The sequence below is a fragment of the Colossoma macropomum genome, unplaced genomic scaffold (genome assembly GCF_904425465.1).
Source record: "Colossoma macropomum unplaced genomic scaffold, Colossoma_macropomum, whole genome shotgun sequence".
Taxonomy (NCBI): domain Eukaryota; kingdom Metazoa; phylum Chordata; class Actinopteri; order Characiformes; family Serrasalmidae; genus Colossoma; species Colossoma macropomum.
This window is the reverse complement of record NW_023494795.1, coordinates 37,301,664-37,324,343: the sequence shown is the minus strand read 5'-3', so window position 1 is coordinate 37,324,343 and position 22,680 is coordinate 37,301,664. Positions and strand designations below refer to the sequence as shown.

Sequence of the window (22,680 nt, the reverse complement as noted above, 5' to 3'; positions counted from 1 at the left end):
TATGCTCCTGGGTTTGAATGCTGAATGCGCAAAATTCAGTGTGCTTCCAAACTTATTGTTTACAATGCAATGCATCTGTCTGCGGCAGACATGCAAGATCATACAAAGTTCAAACGTTTTCAACTTTTCTGCGACATGCTTTGGCCAAGTCAACAGAGTCTTTCGTCCATGTTGGAGGGAACTACCAGACACACCAACTGCTCTCCTATTAGCTACAACAAGACTGAAGGAAGATTCATTTAGAGAGGCTGAAAACCAGCAACCCTCCAAATGACGCACGCGGAAGTTCGATAACTACTGCTTATCCCGGCTGTGATGATGCACTGACTGTGAAAAGGTTCAATAACAACATTTTCTTCTGGGAGTTTTGAGATGGACTAACACATGAGTCACCTTTATCAAATGAAAGAACATGACAGTGCAGTTCAATAAAAGTTGTGGTTGTAGTTCATAGTGATATTTAATTTAGCCTAACACCTGTAATTATGGTTTGCATGAAAAATCAATTAACATTTTTTTTAAGCTGATAGTGAATGTGTTTTCACCATCACTGAGGACACGGGCCTACCTCAACAGCAAATCATTTTCAAGGGCAAAAAAAGTGTGGGTTGCTATGGAAACAGGTAACTGGCCAAAATGTTATTATGGGGTGGAGAAAGAGGGGAAAGCAGTGTTTGGCTGCAGGGTGGAGAACAGGAATGACAGTGTAATGAGGTTAACAAGGTTAGCCGTACAGGCTTTATCAGGAACAGCACACACACACACCCTCACACATTACTGGCTATGTGGGAGCTGCACCAAGCAGAGGTTAAAGCATTATATAAAAGTCTGAGAGTGTCTATATGTGTCAGTATATCACGGTACAATCTGTCACTGCAAGTGAGGGTCTGTTGTAAAGGACACCTAAAAAACCAGTCTGTCACACACGCTCACACTCACACATACACACTTCCTCACTTCCCAGGGCCTGATTAGCACCATTTCAGAGTTTGCTCCTGCAGTATCTGGGCCACCCACAGTGTTGCCACTCTAATCCAGTTCATAATGTTACAGTTACACAGCCATCACACATAATCACACCTAATCACGACAGAGAGAGAGAGAGAGAGACGAGAGAGAGAGAGAGAGAGAGAGAGAGAGAGAGACAAAGAAAGACAGAGGATAAAGAGAGAGTGAGTGCACTAGAGAGAGAGAAAGAGAGGGAGAAACATCACTCTGGGGACAAACACAGATTAATTGGCATCGGAGGCCCCCTCTAAAGACCTAAAGCAAAACTTCACAGACATCCAGCCTTCAAAAACAAACATAAGTTGTATATAAATTTGTCATCCGGTATTTCTCTGCCATACATTTTCATACATTGTGGGATAGCTAGTGGCACAAACCTGCCTCCAAGTGCTGGTGATACTGTGTGATTGGGGGAGTCCTAGCTAACGGGTGGAACTAGATATGAGTAAATTGGGGAGAAAATTTGAAAAAAAATAAAATAAAATAATAATAATAAAAAACAAAAACAATTTGAATAGAAAAACGATTCATTGTTCAGCCCTAACTGGAATGAGAACGAGCGCAGTCTGTAACAAGGATGGAGGGAGAAAGGGGAAAGAAAGCTTTCCAGAGAAATGTCGGCCTTTTTCATGAGGAACTTGTGTTTAATAGAAAATATGTTGTGTGCACACAATTTAAAAGCAGAAATTTCCTCAGTGTCCTCCATGCTTAAAAGAAAACAGACGTACTTGCAAACAGAATGTAAACACTGGGCACTGGGAAAAAAGAAAGCCTCAAGAAATGAGCCAGTATGGACAGGGAGAACACACACACACACACACACACACACACACACACACACACACACACACACACACTCATATTAACCTCTTTCACACACTTGCTCTTTCCTTTCAGAATGATGATTCAAGGGTCAGAGGCGAGAAAGAGAAAAAATCCCCACCAATCAGCCTGTAGGAAAAATGCCACCAATCAGCATTAAGCATGAGGGTGGAGGTCTGACAATAAACATGTCACTCAACCAATCAAAACACCGGGGTCAAGAGTCACGCTCCTGAATGTGAGCCAGCAAACACTACCTTAAGAGCAAAACAAGGAACTTAATCTGATATAACTAAGCATTCAGCAGAGGCATGTGGTAATGAGTTATTTTTTTCTTTTCTTTTATCTTCGTAAATGAGTTTAAGACTTAACTTTTACTAAAAGTTTACATGTGAAGTACTTTTTAACCCAGTTACATATTGTTAATCTGGTCTAATTTAAATTCACTAACTTTATGCAATCATACCAAGACCAGAAACAGGTGACACAGCTGGGCTATAAAATGACAAATGAGGGAACTTTTGAACTTCTTTTAGGTCATCAGATGTTGCTATTCTGAAATTTTGCAACCGATTTCAAACAAAGACAATTCAAGCACATTCCAATGCAGTTTCATCAGTGTTCTCACTCAGCAGGCATTAAAACTGTTTACTTTTTGGTTATTAATTTATTTTTCAGGAATACTGTGCATTAATCAATCTGCATTTCTCTGTGTGACCAAAGTAGCTAATTTTTAACCGTAGTCCTTTTGGTCTGATGTTAACTCACAAGAAATCACTATAGAGGTAAATCCACAAGCTTCCTGTTACACAAACATAAGGCTGTCAAAATAGCATTAATGCACTTTCCTGGTTTTACCCTTCGAAGCATCTGAAGTAGCATAGGCTAAAGCTGCACGCATGCTGATTGTTGCGATGGCAGAATCCACAATAAGCCCTCTTGTTCTAAAGATGATATTTTCAGTAGACTACGCTGGACAGTGCTCACAGAAGACTTATACATAAATCATCGAGCAGCTACAAGCCACAAGGTGTATGAATGAGCTCCAGAATAGGAGGCTACAATCACGGAGGAGCTGGAACATTCGCCTGTATTTATAATATATACACAATCACTGACCGGAACATGCAGTCGCTGCTCTCACCAGACATCAGTTTTGCCAGGAAAATAACTATAATAACAATAAGTAACTATATATAACTAAATAATTTATAATAAACACAAATAATACACGACAGAATGCACAATGATATCAGAATCATATCAGTATCAGCAGATATTTGCTTTGGACTGGACTACTAAGCTAAAATATCTGCATTTTAACGTTACATTAATCTGTAATGCCAGTCCAGTTGAATTTAGTCCCAATTTCTATATTTTTCAATGTTAATGAATCAGCATCGGTATCAGCAGATACATACATGAAAAACATTGAACATCACGAATTCCCGTAACAGTGCAACCTAACAAATCAACATAAATACAAAGAAGAACACAGATTTGGTCCCTAGCTTCTCCTTGATGCCCCCAACTGTCACATAATTCCTTTAGCACAACACTGGATTTAATTTAAAGAAGTACTAATTGAGGCAGACACTGGATGATAACTACTGATAACACTGGCCTGCAATGAGAGGATGCTTAGACACAGTTGAGCAAATAAACACTTACTGTTCAGATAAACAGCTTTTTTAAGAACATTTCTCATTTCTCAATATAAGCCACATTAGAGTGAGCCAAATTTTTTTTTGGCTCTGCTGAAAACAGCTGACAGTGATTTGTACACGTGGCCACACACAGCCTAGAACAGTGTGTGTTACAGACAGTGTTCCAGTACCTGGGCCATCACGGGTGTGAGAGGTCTGACGCAAAACAGCAAGCTAGAAAAACATGTAAAACACAAGTACAGCTGCCAAAAAGAGCTCAGGTGGCTGCAAGCATAAACCACCCATGAGACACACACACATACACTCAGACAGGTGAATAATGACTAAAGGAGACTCAGCTGTGTTAGGACTCATATGGAACAAGTGTAGGCCTGCAAAGTGTGTGTGTGTGTGTGTGTGTGTGTGTGTGTGTGTGTGTGTGTGTGTGAGAGAGTGTGTGAGAGAGAAAGAGGGAGAGAGAAAGAGAGAGAAAGAAAGTTCTGTAGCAGGTGCTGCTATCATCGGACCAGATTTTCATGCTGCAACACACACAGACACATACACACACACACACACGCACACACGCACACACACACACACCACACACATACATACACACATACATACACACATTCAAGACATATTTAAAACGAAAAACATTGGCAACTATAATTAAGTCTGACTTACAAGCTCACCTTTCATGTTTAAGGTAAGAGGAAACACACACTGAGAGTAAGACAGTTTCACCCACACCCTTTCCCCCGGGGCACAATATTCAGAAATAAAGAGTCTGTAGTCATGGCTACAGTAGTATCACCTGATCTACTCTTTTGATGCTTCCCTCTGAAATTATGCAACCTCAGGGTAAAGACTTAAACACACTCAAACCTTGCAGAAACTTACGCGCCAACAAAAGACGCCCACTGACACACACATACTTGTCCACCCAGTTTAAAATAAACATTTTAACCCCTTTTCACACCAACTATGAAATGCATTTTAAGCTTTGGAGGTCTCTCAGTTCAGCCTTGAAATTTAATATTTTTAATGGCATTTTAACAATATTTTGAACTAAACCATTTCATTTGATTATATTAATAAAAATATCTGACAAGTCAAATTCCATTCCACCAATGGAATGGCCACTAGGAGGCCTGCAGAAAGGAGATAAATAAAAAAAGTAATTAAAATGTAAAACCTATTTTTGTAAGTCAATCACGGTTTATTATTCTAGAGTGTCTCCACGTTTAATAACAACTACATTTAACAAGTAAATTTAAAATATTTTTTAATAAACTACAGGCAGAATTGAACAATATATGAACAAGCCTACAGTTCATAAGTATATACTAGCTCCTCTGGTGCTATTGTGTGCAAATTTATCAAGCCATCTGCCCCATGCATGCGTCCAATACACTAACATCCACAACCATCAGACAGACATTGCTGAGAATTGAGAGTTATTCACGCCATCAGCTGCAGCAGTTAAGCCATGGATTCTCTGCTTACTGTAAGAACCAGGCCCAAGACTGTGGCATTGTGTCATGCAACTATCCAAGGGAGACAGCACCGTAGGGGCTAAAAGCTAAACTCAAGTGACCTGCTGTTCTTCTTACATTTCTTGCTAATGTCCACTCCCACGACCACAAACTGGTGTGCGTAGGAGTGGACGTACCTCTGCGTACCTTAGCATGTTGCATATTGCATTTTCTGTGCTTGTCTGTGGCATACATGTATAAAAGGTCAGACCAAAACTCATACCTGAAGAAGAATGAACCAATATATCCCACTGCATTGTAGTGCAAAGGGTGTGCGATATGGCAAAAATATAACCAGGGATGCAGGAAGTAGGGGTGCTGAGGGTGCTGCAGCACCTCCAGATTTTAGGCCTGCAACTGCTAAAAATAATAATAATGCTAAAAGGTTCTGAACCTTATAATAATGTGAGCATAGTAAAGACCCTCATGTACTTGTTTTAGAGAGGAGTTTAATATTGGTTTTATATATTTTCACAGGATGTGCAACAGCAGTCTTACGTGTCAGTTATATGTATATACCGTCATCTCTCCTTTTAATTATAGCATGATGTGTTATGTTTTATTTCATAAAAAACTAATTTAAATTATTGAAAATAAATAAAATAATTTTGCATTTACGTTACTGTTCATATCACATATGCTGCTTAAAATTTCACTCTCAGAACACCTTCCCACACCCCTGAACATATCACAATACTTCAAAAGACGTAAACGGCGAACATTTTTTTTGTGTTTTTTTTTTTTACCTCAGCGTTTCATGTAGTGCCCAGCACCACATCCAATTAAGCCAATTATGCTCTTGTGAACTCGAGACCTTTTGGCAACAGAGCAAAACCTTAGACAGCTATGCCCCATGGGAACCACTTCTGAACCTCTTTTTAATGAGATCCGCAGTTTGTCACTACTGTGTATACCAACTTTGCTTATCACGACATAATTTATTGTGATAACATCATATTGCTCACCTTTTCACAGTGCACCAGCTAACCTGGGCTGTGGCCATGAATAGGATATAGTATGGCTGCACCAACAGAGCTGAGAGACAAAGAAGACTCTCAGGATGCTCAAACCTCATTAACCCACGAAACAGAGAAACACACACACACACACACACACACACACACACACACACACACAGAAGAAAAAGACATAACTGAACTTCCGAGAAACAGAAAAAAAAGAGAACCTGAGAGCACCAAAACTGGACTTTAAGATCACAGAAAGGAACTAAAAATGCACATCTCACATGCACCTGCTCTAGGAGTTATTCTTTTGCCCTAAATGCTGTTCTGTGAACAGCTCAAAGGGCAAAGAGAAAATCAAAGAAAGAGAAAGATGATGAGGCAGAGAGAGAGCAAGCAAAGGGTAGAGAAGATAAAACAAGGACTGAAATGACAAAGATGAAATGATGAAAGAGTCAAGGATGAGGAAGGGCAATGCCCTAGGTGAAAGTGTCAAAGTCCAAGATGCAAAGAAAAAGGAGGAGGAGGAGGAGGAGAGAGGGCAGACTGTGTGTGTAAGTATAGGCTTGCCTGCAGGATTCTGGATTCTGGCCTTAATTAAGGGGTGTCGTGACACAGGCCCAGGTCAGCCAGAGGTTGCGGCACAAATGATGTCATCAGAAACAGCCAGTGTGAATCAGAGAAGGCTGGCAGGAAATGAGGGCCAGCAATGGAGGAGTTTATGCACTCTGGGATTAAGGGTGGGTCATACAGCAAACATAACATCAAAATACATTATCGCGATACACAATATGCAGCAAAATATCTCAATTTTTCTGATGCCTGATACACTGGAACTGATACAATGCACCAGTAGTTTAAAACTGCCACATACAAAAATGCTCTAAAAAAATAATGAATAAGGGCCTAACAACACACTCTTATGATTTAACTCTATACTCGGTTTACAATTAGACATTCACACAATATTTTGAATTAAGAATGTGTATTTCGACTAAAGCCCTATTTGAAGTTTTAACAGAGAAGGTCTGGTAATGTAATCTGTGCAGGATTTGACTGGCTGATTCAAACGGGATAAAAGATCCTGAAATTTACCCAGATTACCTCAAGGAGCCTGCAATAAAACACCATCAGTTGGACATTTACGCCAGCTTGATGAAACAGGCGCCACACTTCTGAAAAATAACACATTGTACGGCAAAATGGCATTAGACCACCATCAGGCTGTTAAAGTGGGCTCATTCAACGTACCAAACGCGGCCCAACAAGACAGAAAATGCATTACCTTGCAAGAGGTACGTCCAACATATTTCCTTTTTCTTGTCCTCGTAATTTAGCTATCAAAAAAAATGTTTCAGTAGTTTTGTTATGAACTTGAGGATTAAGGAATTGGGTCGAATCAAGCCCCATTTTAGCTGTTAGCCTTGTGATCAAAGAAGAAAAATAGAAAGAAAAAAATGAGGTGCCATTTTCTATTACCTGCTTTTGATGTTACAGTAACAGGAGTACTACAGGGAGATTCACTCGAAACAGTGAAGATACTGATGGTGGTATCGGGTATCGGGCCAAAACCATAGTCATTTACCCGTACTTGTACTAAAAATTCACCGATACCAACATTCCAATACCCGCTAGTACGTAAGGTGAGTGTACACTGTAGTATAATGAACAAACGCAGCGAAGGAGGGTCTGCTCACACAGAGAGGTGTTATTGACCCTGTGACTATTGGTCGGACAAAGTCACTGGTCACTTTAAACATCCCACCTTGGTATATTCCAACCAGGAATTCACTGTGACATTCAGCTCTTTTTAAACACACACAATCACAACTGCTTCCCTAATAGACTTAGACACGTAGACCAGCCAAACGTATGCAGAAAAGTCGACACTTGCTACCAAAGCCCGCCTATGTCTACTCTGTTTGACTGAGTAGATTTGTGAAACACTGACTTTTAAATGTCTTTGCAAAACAGGCTGCAGAGAGCCGTGTTCTCCTACATCACCGCCTACTTTTAGCTTCAGTGCACAACGTTAGCTGAGCTGCTCAGTTTCTCAGCATTTCTACTCAGTACTCAGAGCGCAGCTGTTATTTTTGAATAAAACAGCTCTTTTAGAAATGGTCCATAGACAGAGCTGTCTGACACAGCGCTTTCATACAGAGTACATAAACGTTGGCTTTATCCATAAATGATGGTCTATTTAAACGTACAATGAGAGTCACCAAGGAAAAAGATTTATAAAATCACAAAGTGCATGCCTGGGTTTAGAGTACGTTTAACTACAGCTCAACCAGCCAAACAAGGGACTCCGAGAAGACATAACACTCCACAAGTGAGATTCCTTGGATGCGATTCCTGCTGTCATGTGCCACAGAGGTTGATGTTAAAAGAAACAAATGAGGCAGATGAGAAGCACCTGCGTGCTTTACTTACCGCTGTACAAAAGTACTTTTTTGATGTGGAACAAAATCCACTCTTCTCCACTGCAGTGCTATGCAATTCAAGGTAACTAATGTAGCTTAGCTAGCTAATGCACTTCATTTAAAAATCAACTACATTATAATGCTTTAACGGTATTTGTTATGGTATCAGACTCGGTATCGCTGAGTATTAAAAAACATGGAATCATACTCATACACAAAAAATGGTATCGATGCATCTCTAGTACAGACCTATTTCACTCACAGCTGATGAGTACTACCTCCTAAGAAGCACAGCTAATTGCGCTTTCTTGGACTTCGGACATTTGCACCTGCAGTCTCCCAGCAACTGTAGACACCGATGCCACTTGAGAGTCTATTCTAAACCTTGTTTTAAAGCAACATTCTAGAATTACTAACAATACCACCACATGATCAGAAAGACTTAACATGGCATAATTTATCATGTTAATGACAACATATTGTCATATTGTCCACCCCTAACCAGGAAGCAAACAGCAACCATCCACACCGTATTGCAAACCTCATCAGGCAGCAACGCAGAGACACAGAGACACACATACACATACACTCACAGCCAGACTCCTGCAAGAGAAGAAAGGCTTCACACATCAAAGAGAGAGGAACGACAGGCTTTAGAGCTGTGAGCTTTGGGGTTTGGGGACACTCGTCTCACGACATGGAACAAAACACAGTCGCTGATGGACAACAGCTCTGAACTGTCCTAGCTCTGTGTGTGTGTGTGTGTGTGTGTGTGTGTGCGTGTGTGTGTGTGTTTAGAAATGGAGGAGGCCTTTTAAAGCATGAGGGTCATCCCTTGGGGTGAGATGGGAGATGGAAAATCTGTGAAAAGAACATTCTGACTGATGGGGACGGAGAAACATAAGTGGGGTGCAAACACTGACTGGACCTAACAGTAAAATCATGGACAAGAAGAAAAGAACAGAAAAGATGGCAACGAAGAAAAGAAAAGTGGGAATAAACTCCCGTTGCCACAGACGAAAACTGGCCCCATTATTCACCTCTTGGCTAGGCTTATGAGTATTATGTGCACTATATACTACTGACTGATTATGCACCTTTACAATTGCTGACTAAGCATTATATCATTGGAAGAGGAGGGAGAATCCACTTGTTGAAAACAAGAGCTGCATCCAGCACAGCATCTAAGCGCATTACCAGCATGCATAAGAAAAAACAGTGCTGGGTATTCCTAACTCCAGCCCACAGACTAAGGAGCCTCTTGATCGATATTTATGGCACCTTTCCTCAACAACCTCTTTCAGCAGGGCAGGTAAGATGGTAGTGGCACAGAAAAACCTGCATTAAAACTTGCTTAGAAACTGTCAGAATTTAATTCATAATGAATTAATTCAAATTCAACTTCATTCTTAGTATAATTCTTGCTACAACTTTAATAAGTAGCACTTCAACATCCTATAAACCACTTTGTGCAAAAATAATAACATAATATAAGATAGTATAAAAGTTTAGGCTAAAGCTTCCTCTGTTAAGCTAACGTACAGGTTACTATTAGTGTATCCTATTATTGTTATTTGTGTGTGTTTACTTGCAGTGTTTAACCCCAGCACTAAACTCATGTGCTACCGAGATTTGATGAGAAACAGACATTATGATGAACCTAGCAGGCTAAGATTTGCTTCCACTGTTTTTCTTGGATGGTATTCTCTTTTTTTGGCAAAAATACCATTTTTTCAGATCAATTTTCAAATGTAACGATGCACTAAATTTACATTTTAATCAGGCACAGATCTGACCACAGATACAGCAGGGTGTGGCAGAGGAGAGCTGGCTTATAGCTGAAGAGCAGCATCTAATTTGGTTCTAGCCTTCTTGCAGCTAGTCACGGTAAGGTTTAATCACAGAATTTCTAGGTCCTTTTTTCTGCAAGCTTAAAAGATTAATAGTTTTTGTGTTGAAGAAAAAAAATGGATGCGCTTTTAATTACAGTGTCTTAAATGGGGAAATTTAAAGTAAGGTCACAAACCCTGATCCTGGTCCTGGAGATGTACATTTCTGTAAAGCCCTGTTTAAACCTACAATATGCCACACCTGCTCCAGCCATTTCACTTCTTGAAAGGTCCCTGATTCGCTGAACCAGAAGAATTAGTATTAGGTAAAGGGGACATGTTAGACGCAGGTTGGAACTAAACTCTGCAGGACAGTGGATCTCCAGGAGGAAGGCTGGTGACTTGTGAGTCAGATCAATCAGAAGCAACCAAACACTCACATGCTGTGTGCATGACAACACAACCACATCTAACTGGCAGTGTGACACACCATGTTCAGCGTTCAAAGCCTCAAGCCAGAAATCTTGATTTTATAGAACATAATTGCAATTTAAATTAGATTTTAAATCGTTCAGTCCTAATTTAAACTGAGCAAAACACTCACAGACCAGCATGCACAAGCACTTAAGACGCTCTGGGCCTCCCAACTTCAGCACCTGTTCTTCGGTACCACCCAGAGGCCTTTTAAGCTTCCATTCAACTCCTCCTTGAGCTCCCACACTCACGGTGGGTGTGTTATTAGGAGATAACACAGTGCAATGGTGTGAGTCGGCACTTCTCACTAACAGCTTCACACTGGCAGCTCTGAAAATTCATTAAAGCAGATATGATGCTGCTCTTGACTCACATGAAATATTAATAGCACTCTTGCTCTGAATGCGTGTGCTTGCGTGTGTGTGTCTTCTGAGGATCAAAGTGAAATTCTCCTTTTCTCTCACTTGGCTCCTGACACCACACGGTCCATAACCTTTAACCTCTAACCTCTGACCACTCCTGTTGTTCCTTTGTGGGGTTCATCCATGTCGGATCAACTGACATGGCAGACCGGAGATTCCAAGAAAAGCGCATCTTATTAACCGTTTACCAACACAGAAACACTGGAGAATGTTTACGACCTGGGCAGCAGAGCAAATTAATACATACCTATTACAGCACTGGTCACCAAGCCTCCTCCGTGACATCTACTTTTCTGTCTTGTTTCTACCTACAATCTATGATCTACTTTCCTGTAGAGTTTAGTATCGACCTGCGTCTAACACTCCCCTCCCCTTTACTAATCGATCTGATCCAGCCAGTCAAGGGCTTCTGAAGATGTTAATTAGCTGGAGCACGTGTGGCAGACCGTAGTTGGAACTAGACCCTGCAGGAAGACAGATCTCCATGACCAGAGTGGGTGACCACCGTTCAACAGGTTTTATTGAGTAGGAATACACTATGATATTGGAGTCATATCTGTATTGACAGATATTTGCTTAAGAAAGTAAATATTAGCACTGGACAGACATTTAGATTTGATATTTCAAGGCAATATTTTCAGTCTCTCAAATTTGATGACTCATTTATTGCACTTCAGATTTTTTTTAGATGTAGAAATTAAAACTAAACCAGCATCGGTGAACATGTATAATATCAGATATAGTCGACGGGCAACAATTTCCACATCAGCGCATCCCTATCAGCACTGACCAAAGTCATAACGTGCATGCCCCCCCACACACAAACACAGTCGGTTAAAGTTAAATGACCAGTTTTGTTTCACGCTAACAAAAGGGGACCCCTGAGAAATGTCTGATCAGTCAATCAGTCTCTTACACACACACAAAATGAGGTCCTCCAGGTTCTGTGAGCATAATACGCTCCTGCTGACTTGTTTTAGCTGAGTGTGGCTTTTCGAACTGTGGTAGAGCGAGTCACAGTGCCAGGCTGACATTTGGTCCTTGGGGCATTTCAGCTCCTGACACCTCAGTCTTTTGCTTTCTCCTCTACACTCTCTCTCTCTTCAGCACCTATTTCTATTCCCTTCACGTCTCCCCCGCCCCATCATGGGGCCGACAGCTGCATGTGTTAGGGAAGCAGTCCATCGTGTGTGGCATCTTCCTCGTTACTGCTCCTTGTCACCATAAGCCAAGTGCTGGGCAACGAATATCTTCAGTACAGGTACTGGTGCCAATCAGCAACAGTGATTTTTAGTTTTACTGGTATTAATAGATAACAAAACATGAACTATGATGTATGTAATTTGGTAGGGGCTTCAGACTGTTCAGATTGAAAGAATAGTTCAAAATGTATACAATTAAATAAATACTAAAACACATTTCTGGAAATGTCTGCCACCACCAATGGCAACAGCAGCATAATGTAGTGGCAGTACCAAGTTCCATCAAGTTTTTCCCAATTTTTGCCATCAGCCGCAGTGGTAGAATAAACTGGAAGTTTGTTTTTATGGAAACACAGATACTGAACACTCATGGCTGAAGTTGTACTCGGTAACGTAAACAAAACCCAAACTTTGTTACAAACTTTGTGTCTCTCTTTTTTTTGGGTTGGTATTTTCACACTGCAATAGCAGAAGTGGGTGTTCTTTGCGCTCTTTGATTTGTCAGTAATTTGGTGGGCATGCAAGCGCCCTGTTACTTTCTCCAGCAAACAACCTACTTTATTTTAACTTTCTCTAGCCTATCACACTATAAAATCCAGATATATTCCTCAAATATACTCTTGATAGAATGTATTATCATGATCATTATGTTCCATGAAAATAAAGATGCCTAACATCTACATGTATTGCAATCAAAGTAATAAATATAAACCTTACTTACTTACTACTTATTCTGCTTCTTTATGATCGACTGGTTTAATTATGCGTCAGTTTGAATTCACTGGCCACTGTCTGGCCCAGCCTGTCAAAATGTTCCATGGTGCATCAACAAATGTTTCTCCATTGCTCATCTGCCGTTATTACCTGAAGCTTGTGCTACTAGAATGAAATATACGTCTTTAAAAGATTCAAAAGTTAAACAGGTTATGCAGACAGTACACCTGTGACATGTTTTGAGAAAGTCATGCTCTCGTTTTGTGCAAACCATTTTAAAACGCTTCCCACTAACATTTTTTGGCAGCACACATTTAATTTGTTTAATGCACAACTAAGTACTGGTGGAACTTTCCCTCCTGTCAAAACAGATCAAACTAAAGAAAACCTTTCACTGGTCTACACCAGGGACAAAGACGCATTTGTGAGAAAGCTCAACCAGCTATAACACAACCAAAACGTCTAAGCACCAATCTCAATACAACCGAGGACTAAACTGCATCTGTGACAGCGAAACAAACTCAAACACAACTAACAGTTAGTTCAAGAGACTCACTTCATTCATGCAACAGCAGACAATAAACTAATGAACAAACTGAAAGTTAGTGTCTCCAGAACACAAAACACGCAACAGGAATCATAGTGACACGCTTTTTCTCTACAGTCTTTTATACAAATAATAATAAAGAGAAAAATATCAGAGCATATATGTTTGTCATGAGCTGAATGTTAAATATCACTCACTCATTACTCATGCATACACACCAGTATGCAATGCTAAAATCTGGCACTGGCTTAAAGTGCAGAGCTGTTTGTGTTCTGTTTCTGTGTAACTGTGCGGTCAGCTAATGTCTTGAAATAAAGATTAAATGAAGTGTATACATCAAATGTCAGAATATTACCCCCTACATCATTTGATATACCCATGAAGGTACTCGTGCCACAGTTCAGGAACCACTGGTCTACACTAAACAAGGTGCAGCACCCTGACAAACATTTGTCTGTGTTCACTTTGTATGACAGCATGGTGGATAACACCATCGCACGCACATGAGCAGGAATGCCACTGTTTCACCACTACTGCCATGACCATGCCATTATGTACATGACTGCATGCAACCAATGGCAGCATAACATTGCTGTTTACCAATTCTACTACAATTTGGAACACTTTTTCCCCCCAAATCAACAACAGCATGTAAATGTACTACCGTAACAATACTCAGGAAGTATGAGTCCGTTTACTTTATTAATGAAAAATATTATGATAATGAACCTTATCAATACTACCCTGCACTACTATACTTGTCCGACCATGCCTCCTCTCCACCATGATGTTATGAGAGAGCAAAACATGGTGGTGGTGTGCAAGGGCATGCAGGATGAATCAGAGAACAGATGAAAAGCTGAGAGATCAAAGGACATGCTGGTACCCATGAGCATTAATGCTATAATCTCTTTGCACTTGCCCACCAGAACTTGACACAGTGCAGGCAGGTGAGAGCTGTTTAAACCACAACAGGTACACCTCCCTGCACAGCCTTCAACATGGAAGCTAAGACTAGAAACGTGGGATCACTCTTTCACTCAGCTTAGTGGTATCTATAAATTTTGGGAGCCAGTACCACTGTTTGTCGCAGGCTGAGGTGAGCGCATTCTAACCAATACATATCACATATCAGAGCACGAAAAAAGCAAAATGAAAGGGCCTGTAGCACAGCGCTGTGTTATCGGCATCTCTCAGGCACATACCTGAGGCCCCATAGCTCCTTAACACGCAGCTGTGTTACAAAGAGACCTGCTGCAAACAGGCCACATGCCGATATGCTCTCATAAACAGATCCAAGGGAAAGAAAATAAGACCATTTTTTTAAAAACTGCCAGTGTGGCACTGACAGAGCATGCTGAGAAGCATTTCTGGCCCTGTTTGAACAAAAGAACAGAGAAGAGGTTTTTAAAGCAGATGAAAAAGCAGAACAGCTGATCGGTGCACACCTCAGCTGAGTTTTATTAGTAGAGGACAAATGCTGGCAGACACATTGTTCTGACAGTCAAATAATAACAATGCAAGTCTAATTTAAGGCTGACACTTGTGCTCATAGCGCGACATAATTGCTGTGGTTTTAAATATTTTCGCCACTGAAGAAAGAGGGCATAATAGTGACAGCGGATAGGTATCAGATCCATATCAGAAGGAAAGCTGGATATCGGAAGGAAAAAAGAATGAATCTGCTTCCAATGCTGAAACAATTGTACCCTGAAATAGCGCACTCACACACTGCGTGATGTCATGTTGTCAGCTATGCTTTTTCTCCTGTTGGATAGTGTTTGAGCATGATAGCCTATTTTTACCTTAAATGAAGAGTGTCAATTAGAAATAGCTCGTTTTAAATCAACAGTTTTTGAAAAAAAAAAAAAAATCTAATTGTATTAGTTGATATTCAAGATGCCAATAATGGTATTGGACAAGAAAAAGTGGTATTGTGCCACCTCTAATATTGATGTAACATTTGTTATTCATCTGTGGAGCAGGGGCACAGAATTAGACATCTCCAGGCAGCACCTTGCTTTCTCAGTTTCAAAACAACAACAAATAAAGACTGCACTGAGAAAGATACTAATTGTACATTCAAGGGAAAAAAATTAGGTGGATGTCACATGGCTATTGTATACTAACCTGTTCAGCTGAACACTAAATCCGCAAGTGCCAATCTAACAGTAACCCAACACTTAATAGATGGTTAGAGAAGAAAAGACTCTACATTGAAGCTGTCTGACTGAATATGACCTGCTTCATGAGCTCTGAACAAAAGAGCCAATGACTCTAAAAAGGTAACAGGAACAGAAATGGAAGCGTTGATTACAGAGACACCTGTGTTTGGGCCCTGATTCAGACTAAAGAAGGAAGAAAAACAAAAACACAACAAACTGCTGCCATGACAACTATCGCCACATAAGCAAAACATCTCGCCTCAAACTCACAATGGCAGTGCACACAAACACACATACTTTTTGTGTACCTGCACGAACAGCAGTATCTCCGTGTATACACTTTTCTTTTGTCTCTGATTACATGTGCATACACACCAGGGATAAGAGCCAGTTACTGCTATGTTCTGTTGCCAGTGAAGACAGCTTAGCTCAGCTGCGCTGGTCAATTTGGGAGTTACACAATGCCCTGTACTAACAAGATTCTCTCACCCACACAGCTTTCATTCCAGCCCATCAAACTCTGCACAGACAGCAAATGGACTCTCCTATACTCCACTACAAACTCCCAGGAATTTACAGACAGGTGGCACCCAAAGTGCCAGACTCACTAAGACTTACACTAGTACTGGGCAGTGTTGATCAAACTGAATATCAAAATCATGGTTTTGGTGTTGGTTTGTAATATCTGCCTTAGTAAAATTAGAATCCATGCTTCCTGAGCATTTTACAAGACACAGACCATTTTGCTGTTTCCTTCTATTACAATTGCACCCAAAGGACTTATGCACTTTAGTAAACATTAACCAGATAAAAACCTCCATTTTCAGAAAGGGAACTTGAGTTCTTGTGTATTTTAAGTAAGTTATGTATTCAGCAAATAAAGATTGCAGTTAGCTCAATTTTGTTGTCTAGCAATACTAAAACTAAAATCAATATTGTCCCACGACACCAAAATATCTGTATAGACGGTCAGCACTACCTCACACAGACTGAACTATGAAACAAACTTTAGTTTTAAAAGTGCCACTATGTTAGCGAACACAGCTAGAAAGAAAAAAAACAAAAAAAACACAAAAACAAAACAAAACAATAAAACAGCAGCTCACTCTGACTGGAGTGCTCTTGGTCTGGACTCTCTGGGGCTGCGCTCCTGGGTTTGCTTGCTCCCTCTGTCCTCCTCCACTGGGCCCCTGGCTCCTCACTCCCCCACCCGCCGTGCCATTGGTACAGCCTGCGGCTACTGTCACAGCTGCTGCCGCCGCTGCCGGTACTGTCCCAGCCCGCCTGGGTCTCTGCTTGATGCCGTCCAGCAGACGCACCAGCAGGATGTTGCTAGGCAACTCATCCACGCCGCTCTCCACGAGTGTGCGGCACTCTGGGCAACGCAGCTCCCCACGAGAGCTCACAATGCCAAGCAGGCAGCGGCGGCAGAATGTGTGCTGGCACGGCAGCACCTTGGCCGTAGCATCCAGCCGCTCCAAGCATACTGGACACTCCAGGAGGTCCAGGAGAGCCGACTCGTCCATTCTGGCACCCGTGCTGTCCCTCTCCACGTGCTCACTCGCTCACTCAGTTCTGTCTCTCGGAGCAGAGAGAGGCATAGTGTGCTTGTGTGCGCGTGTGTGAGAGAGACAGAAAGAAAGAGCGCCAAGATCCACCCCTGCTGTCACGTCACTCCCATGCCGCGCTCATGGTCACGTTACCAGCAGCCACTGCAGGGAGACAGAGCACAGTGTCAATACTACATGTGAGGAAGATGCCCAACATCATGCAAAAAAAAAGGTGACTGTAAAGAGCTTAATATAGCCCAGTTATTCCCAGCCCTATTCCTAAAGTAACCATGTCCTGTGTTCCCCTTTCAAGAACACTTTTGTGCTTTTCATCTTAATCTCCATCTTCTGCATCTGTATGCTTGCACACACAAACACTCTCAAGGTACCAGGAAACATGTCAAGATTACTGTTCATGGTAACTGTGTGCTACAACTGTGGCAGACAAAGATCAGACTGAAAAATTCTCAAATGATTCCTTTAACATTCCCAACTTAAACTCAGGAAAGATTTGTTCATTAACTAAATTAGTTGGATCAGGTGGGTATGCACAGGGAAAACATCAAAAACTGCAGAAGTTTCTCCAGGGCCAGGACTGGGAACCACTGATGTAGGTCATACTCAGAATTAAGTACACTGTATGTCCAAAAGTATTCAGACTCCCCTTCTAATTCGTGAGTTCAGCTACTTTAAGGTTCACCCATTGCTGACACAGGTGGTGAGTTGGCCACACACAGCTTTTCCTCATAGAAAAGCAGTGCGAAAAGGATGGGATGCTCAGGGATATGAGCCTAAGGTCACCGAGCTCAAAGCAAAGTGTCAGCTAGAGAGGTATAAAGCCCCCCAGCACAGGGCTGTTGAGCAGTGCCACTGTTTTCTGCAGTGATGATGCACCACTGCATACGTTTGGGATGGGCTGGAGTTGTTGTAATCCAAAATTAACTAGTACCTTACATCACAAATGTTCCTGAGGTTGAATGCTATCAAATCCTCACAGCAAATGCTCCAAACTTCTCAAAACTGTGGATGATGTTACTGCAGCAAAGGGGGGCGAACACAATTGATTTAGTGAGAAACGTTGAATAAGTAGGTGTCTACAAACTTTCGGACATGCAGTGTTCACAGTAATATCACAGCGATCAGCAAGAATGAATGCAATACAGCAAAGACTCAAGTTTCAGCCAACAAGGAGAAACAAACAAGCATGCTGCACTAAAAACATACACTACACCCACAAAGAACAAGGAACCGGGTAATGTAACATGTAATAAAGCACTGCCATCAGACAACAACAAAAAAAAAAACGGCAGACAGCGAACTTCACACCGTCTGGTCATAGAAATGAACACACTGAAATGAGCTGGCACAGCTTTTATCATCACACTCACCCTGTTCAAGTGGCGAGTCTACGTGCCTGAACTACTAAAGCTAATTACTAAAGCAACATCTCAGATGAAGAGTCTGGCGCATAGCCTACATTTTAAAAGATTTCAAACATTTCGCTAACAGAGTTCACTAACAGGAACTGCTTTAGTCTCCTGAGTTATGAAAACCTGGTGTGTCCCACTGAAATATGGCTTCAAATTTGTGTAGAACTAGAATATGCACTCCAGCTCCAGCTTTCTAACCAAAAGCTCAAAAAGTATGTTAAAGGGAGACTCCATGAAATTTACAAAATTTCTATATACTTTAATGGTTAGGATATAAACAATGTCATTCAGAATGGTTTGATGCAAAATGCTTCGCTCTAGAGAAACTTAGTGAAGTAGAACTGTTCACAGTGGTGGTGATAGGAACCAGACATCTGAAGAGTTCAATGCCTCTAAAAGCTCCCTCACAAAACATTATTACACAAAATGGTTGTGAATACGCTGCCTGCTGCCTGCGACACTGTTTTACGATAGTTCTGTGATAAACTTTTGGCATAAAACTTCTTTGTTAAAACGTCTTGTTAATCCATTAAATTTTAATCCATCAATGGCGGAAGGATACATGTAGGGCGTTGTAAGGCAAAACAGTCCCCCAAAAGGCTTTTTTTCCCACCATCACAGACATAACTGTAAAAACTTGACACGTGAAAGTTCGCTGGCGGTTTGGATGTTAAAATTTCTATGTATGTATGTAACAGACATCACGACCCCTGATTTCTATCACCACCAAATCTGAGTCAGTCGCTTTCTCCACAACAAATCGTTTTACATCTAATCACCCTGAATGACTCGCAACGACGGAATTCTGCAAAAATTTCAACATATTGGTTGAACTCCCCTTTAAGATGTCACGGTATGTTTTGTTCCTTCTCCTTATTTAAAACATTAACTGTATATTCAATCAGGTTTAGGAGTGCTGACTGAAAACTATTTCGAAAACAGCTCGATTTCGCAAAATTGCCACAGTATTAAATCGCTCTCTCGATTTAAATAACCGTGTACAAATTAACATTTTGTATTAGTTTGTATAAACTGACACAAAAACAGCTTCTGGTTGAGGACGCAGACTTTCAGACTCGACTGTACGCAACATTTCTCATCAAACCGCGAAAGAAAGGCTAACTTGGAGTCACTGCAGAGTCCCACTGACTCACTAAATCACAATTCATGTTAAGAACTGATAAAGCTTCTGGCGCTGTACTTCTTTGAATCGTTTACATGCAACTTAGATCACTGTACATTAGCTATAAACCTGCCGCTGATATCCGAAAGAAGCACAAGTGGGTAATAAGCAGGCTAGCTGCGGTAATATGTAGCCGGCGTTATAAACCAGTGTTTCTGGGCTATCATTAGCAACTAACACTGTTTTCGAGGCTACGTTGTTAACGTTAGTCAGCTAACTTAAGTCAATTGACTGTGAAACAAAACAAGCTTCCTCAAAAAAACAAAAACAAAGAAACAGCCACACAATCCGCAAAAACAGGCTAACATGAGCCAAAAAACACTTGAAATGTAACGTAAAATTTTCAGCTCGACCGTTTGTGAGAAACGTCGCCACAGCACCTCTACATGACTCGAAACGTTTGTTTTCTTTAAGTCAGCATAACGACAGCCTCGCGCTAAAACTGCCGGAAAAGTTATGATAATCCTGAGTAAAGCTGAGTCGAGGTGTTGCTGGCTGATGTTGCTGTAAAGCTTTTTTACGAAAATGCTAACGTTAACGGTAACGTTACCTTGAACACGGCCTTCGCTCCAGTTACTCCTTTCCCAGAAAACAGTTTCTTCCCGAGTTCAGTCGCTTCAAAACTGTAGGAAACTCGTTCGGAAATTAGACCCTGAAACCTCTGTTGCTTATTTCTAGGCACAGTTTTAGTTTACATGCTCTCTTCGGTGCCTTTACGATCGAAAACGAAGCGGTTTACTTCGGTCTTCGAACCAGAGACACGACCCAAGTGAGCAAGCTTCATCAACTGGCGAGAAAAAGCAGGAGAACCGAGACCCCGCGTTGATTTTTTCCCCACCAATTTTCCGACAAGCCCCGCCCTCCTGCGTTCTAGCGGCAAACTGTTTATGAGTATGAACAACTAGCCAATCCTAGTACAGGACGCGAATACTATCAGCCAATCAGACTACAGAAGGGGCGGGATTTTTCGGAATACGGGTGGGGGAAAATAGTAGCGCCATGATGAACTACGCTGATCCTACGGGATGTGTAATTGGAAAACAGCTGCTCGTAAGGAGGGCGGACTTTTGTCATTGTTAAATTACGCAGACTGGTTCCAACATGTTTTTAGATTTATTTAGGTTGCGAATATATTTATTTTAGCATGAGAGTGACTAGTGTTTTATTTTTTCATAAGACATATATCCTAGTGCTATACACTATAGAAAAAGAAATAAGCTTGTGCATTGTGGGGTAAAGTTACTTCAGTTACAGATCGCCTCAAGTAGAATTAAAAGTAGCTTGAGTAGAAATACAAGAATATCTGGTTCATAAAACTCCCCAAGTATTGAACAGAGCATCTCTCATAACACGAATGAAGTTTGCTGGGAACTATTCACTGTTTTTATTTTGGTCTAAAATAAAATGCTAAAGCTAGAGTGTGAGAGGTGTGCAAAAAAAAAGCTAAGCTGTGCATGTGCTGAACCAAGAGAACAGAATTCATTTTTATGTTTTTTTTTAATTTTAAAGATTAAAAAAGTAAAGAAAAATAAATAAATAAAAAATGAGAACAAAATGTGAATGATGTAGATTCCTTTCCTCACAAATATACTTGAGCAAAAGAAAAGATATTATTCAAAAATGTGCATGATGTATTTTGAGGGTGGGAGGTGCTTTTGAAAAACTGCAAGGGCTTTGGGGTGAAGACGTGACAGTGTTTGATTTTTTTATTCTGCTAGCTTGCTAATGCAGAAGGAAGCCAGATGGTTAGCATTACTGCTAGAAAGCTAACTATCATATATGTATTCATCAGCCTCTACATCAGTCAGGATTTCTTTATTACCCTTGGGGGGGGGGGTTGTTTGATGTATTTGCATAATGCATTCTGGGTGTTGTAGTGAGAGAACGCTGGAGGAGGAAAACACAAAATCATGATTTCTGTCAAACTGATGAGGCTGAGAGATGCAATGCTGCACTACAGAATACTGCATAACATGACAAGTAACATATTAAATGCTAGTTTTGGGCCAGAATTTCCCTTTAACTTCACAAATTAAACTTGTTACTTCCAACCTTTATTAGTAAGTAGTTAGTAATTCTACCTGGTTGGTTTGAAAAAAGTAGGTAAGGTGCAAAAAACTGTGTGAATCATATTCAGTGAGGTCATCGACAGCAGTTCCTACGTCTAAGCAATAAACAGGATCCAATAAAGATTAAAAGTACTACTGTAGCAGATAACATTACCCAAATAATAGTGTGGATAAGTTGGATAGATGTATGCATCTTCTGTCTCTTAGTGTTAATTAGTCTTGGGTAAGTGTAGTGCAGATACACAGTGTCATAATGTACAGGGCAATGGAGCCCTCTTTGGATGTTGTGGTCCCACAGCTCCGTTCATTAAAGTGTTTCAACATGTATTCCACCTGGCTGCTCAAAGGTCAGATTCCCAGCAGCCTGCCAGACGGCCCACACACACACACATATGACACACAGGTAAACCTGCCCATTACATCACTGCCATATTGCTGTTTAAAGTCTGCCAGATATAATTATGGCACTTCAGCCTGTCTTGCAGGCTACTTTTATTTTGGAAATTAAGCACACGCACTCACCCAGTGTGATTCATATAATACTTAACAGCATGAAACGCATATTCCCCTGAAGCATTCGTGTCTGAAGTTCCCTCTGTTCTCCCTGAACAAAGGCAGGTTTCATCCCCCTAACCCAAGCCCTGCCTTGAAAAAGTTTCAGGACTTGAGCAATAGCTTGGTGATCTCCACTATGAC

The 22,680-nt window shown here is 41.0% G+C and overlaps 1 protein-coding gene across 1 annotated transcript in view; it reads right to left on the bottom strand.

The window, feature by feature from the left end:
• The window catches only part of sh3rf1 (SH3 domain containing ring finger 1), a 69,478-nt gene extending 48,737 nt beyond the window's left edge, over positions 1-20,741 (bottom strand). The window contains exons 1-2 of the mRNA XM_036582348.1: positions 20,466-20,741; positions 16,859-17,464 (exon numbers count right to left, since the gene is read on the bottom strand). Of these exons, the coding sequence (XP_036438241.1) occupies positions 16,859-17,278 (420 nt within the window). The 5' untranslated portion in view covers positions 17,279-17,464; positions 20,466-20,741. The remainder of the gene's footprint in view (positions 1-16,858; positions 17,465-20,465) is intronic.
• Positions 20,742-22,680: the final 1,939 nt, after the last annotated feature.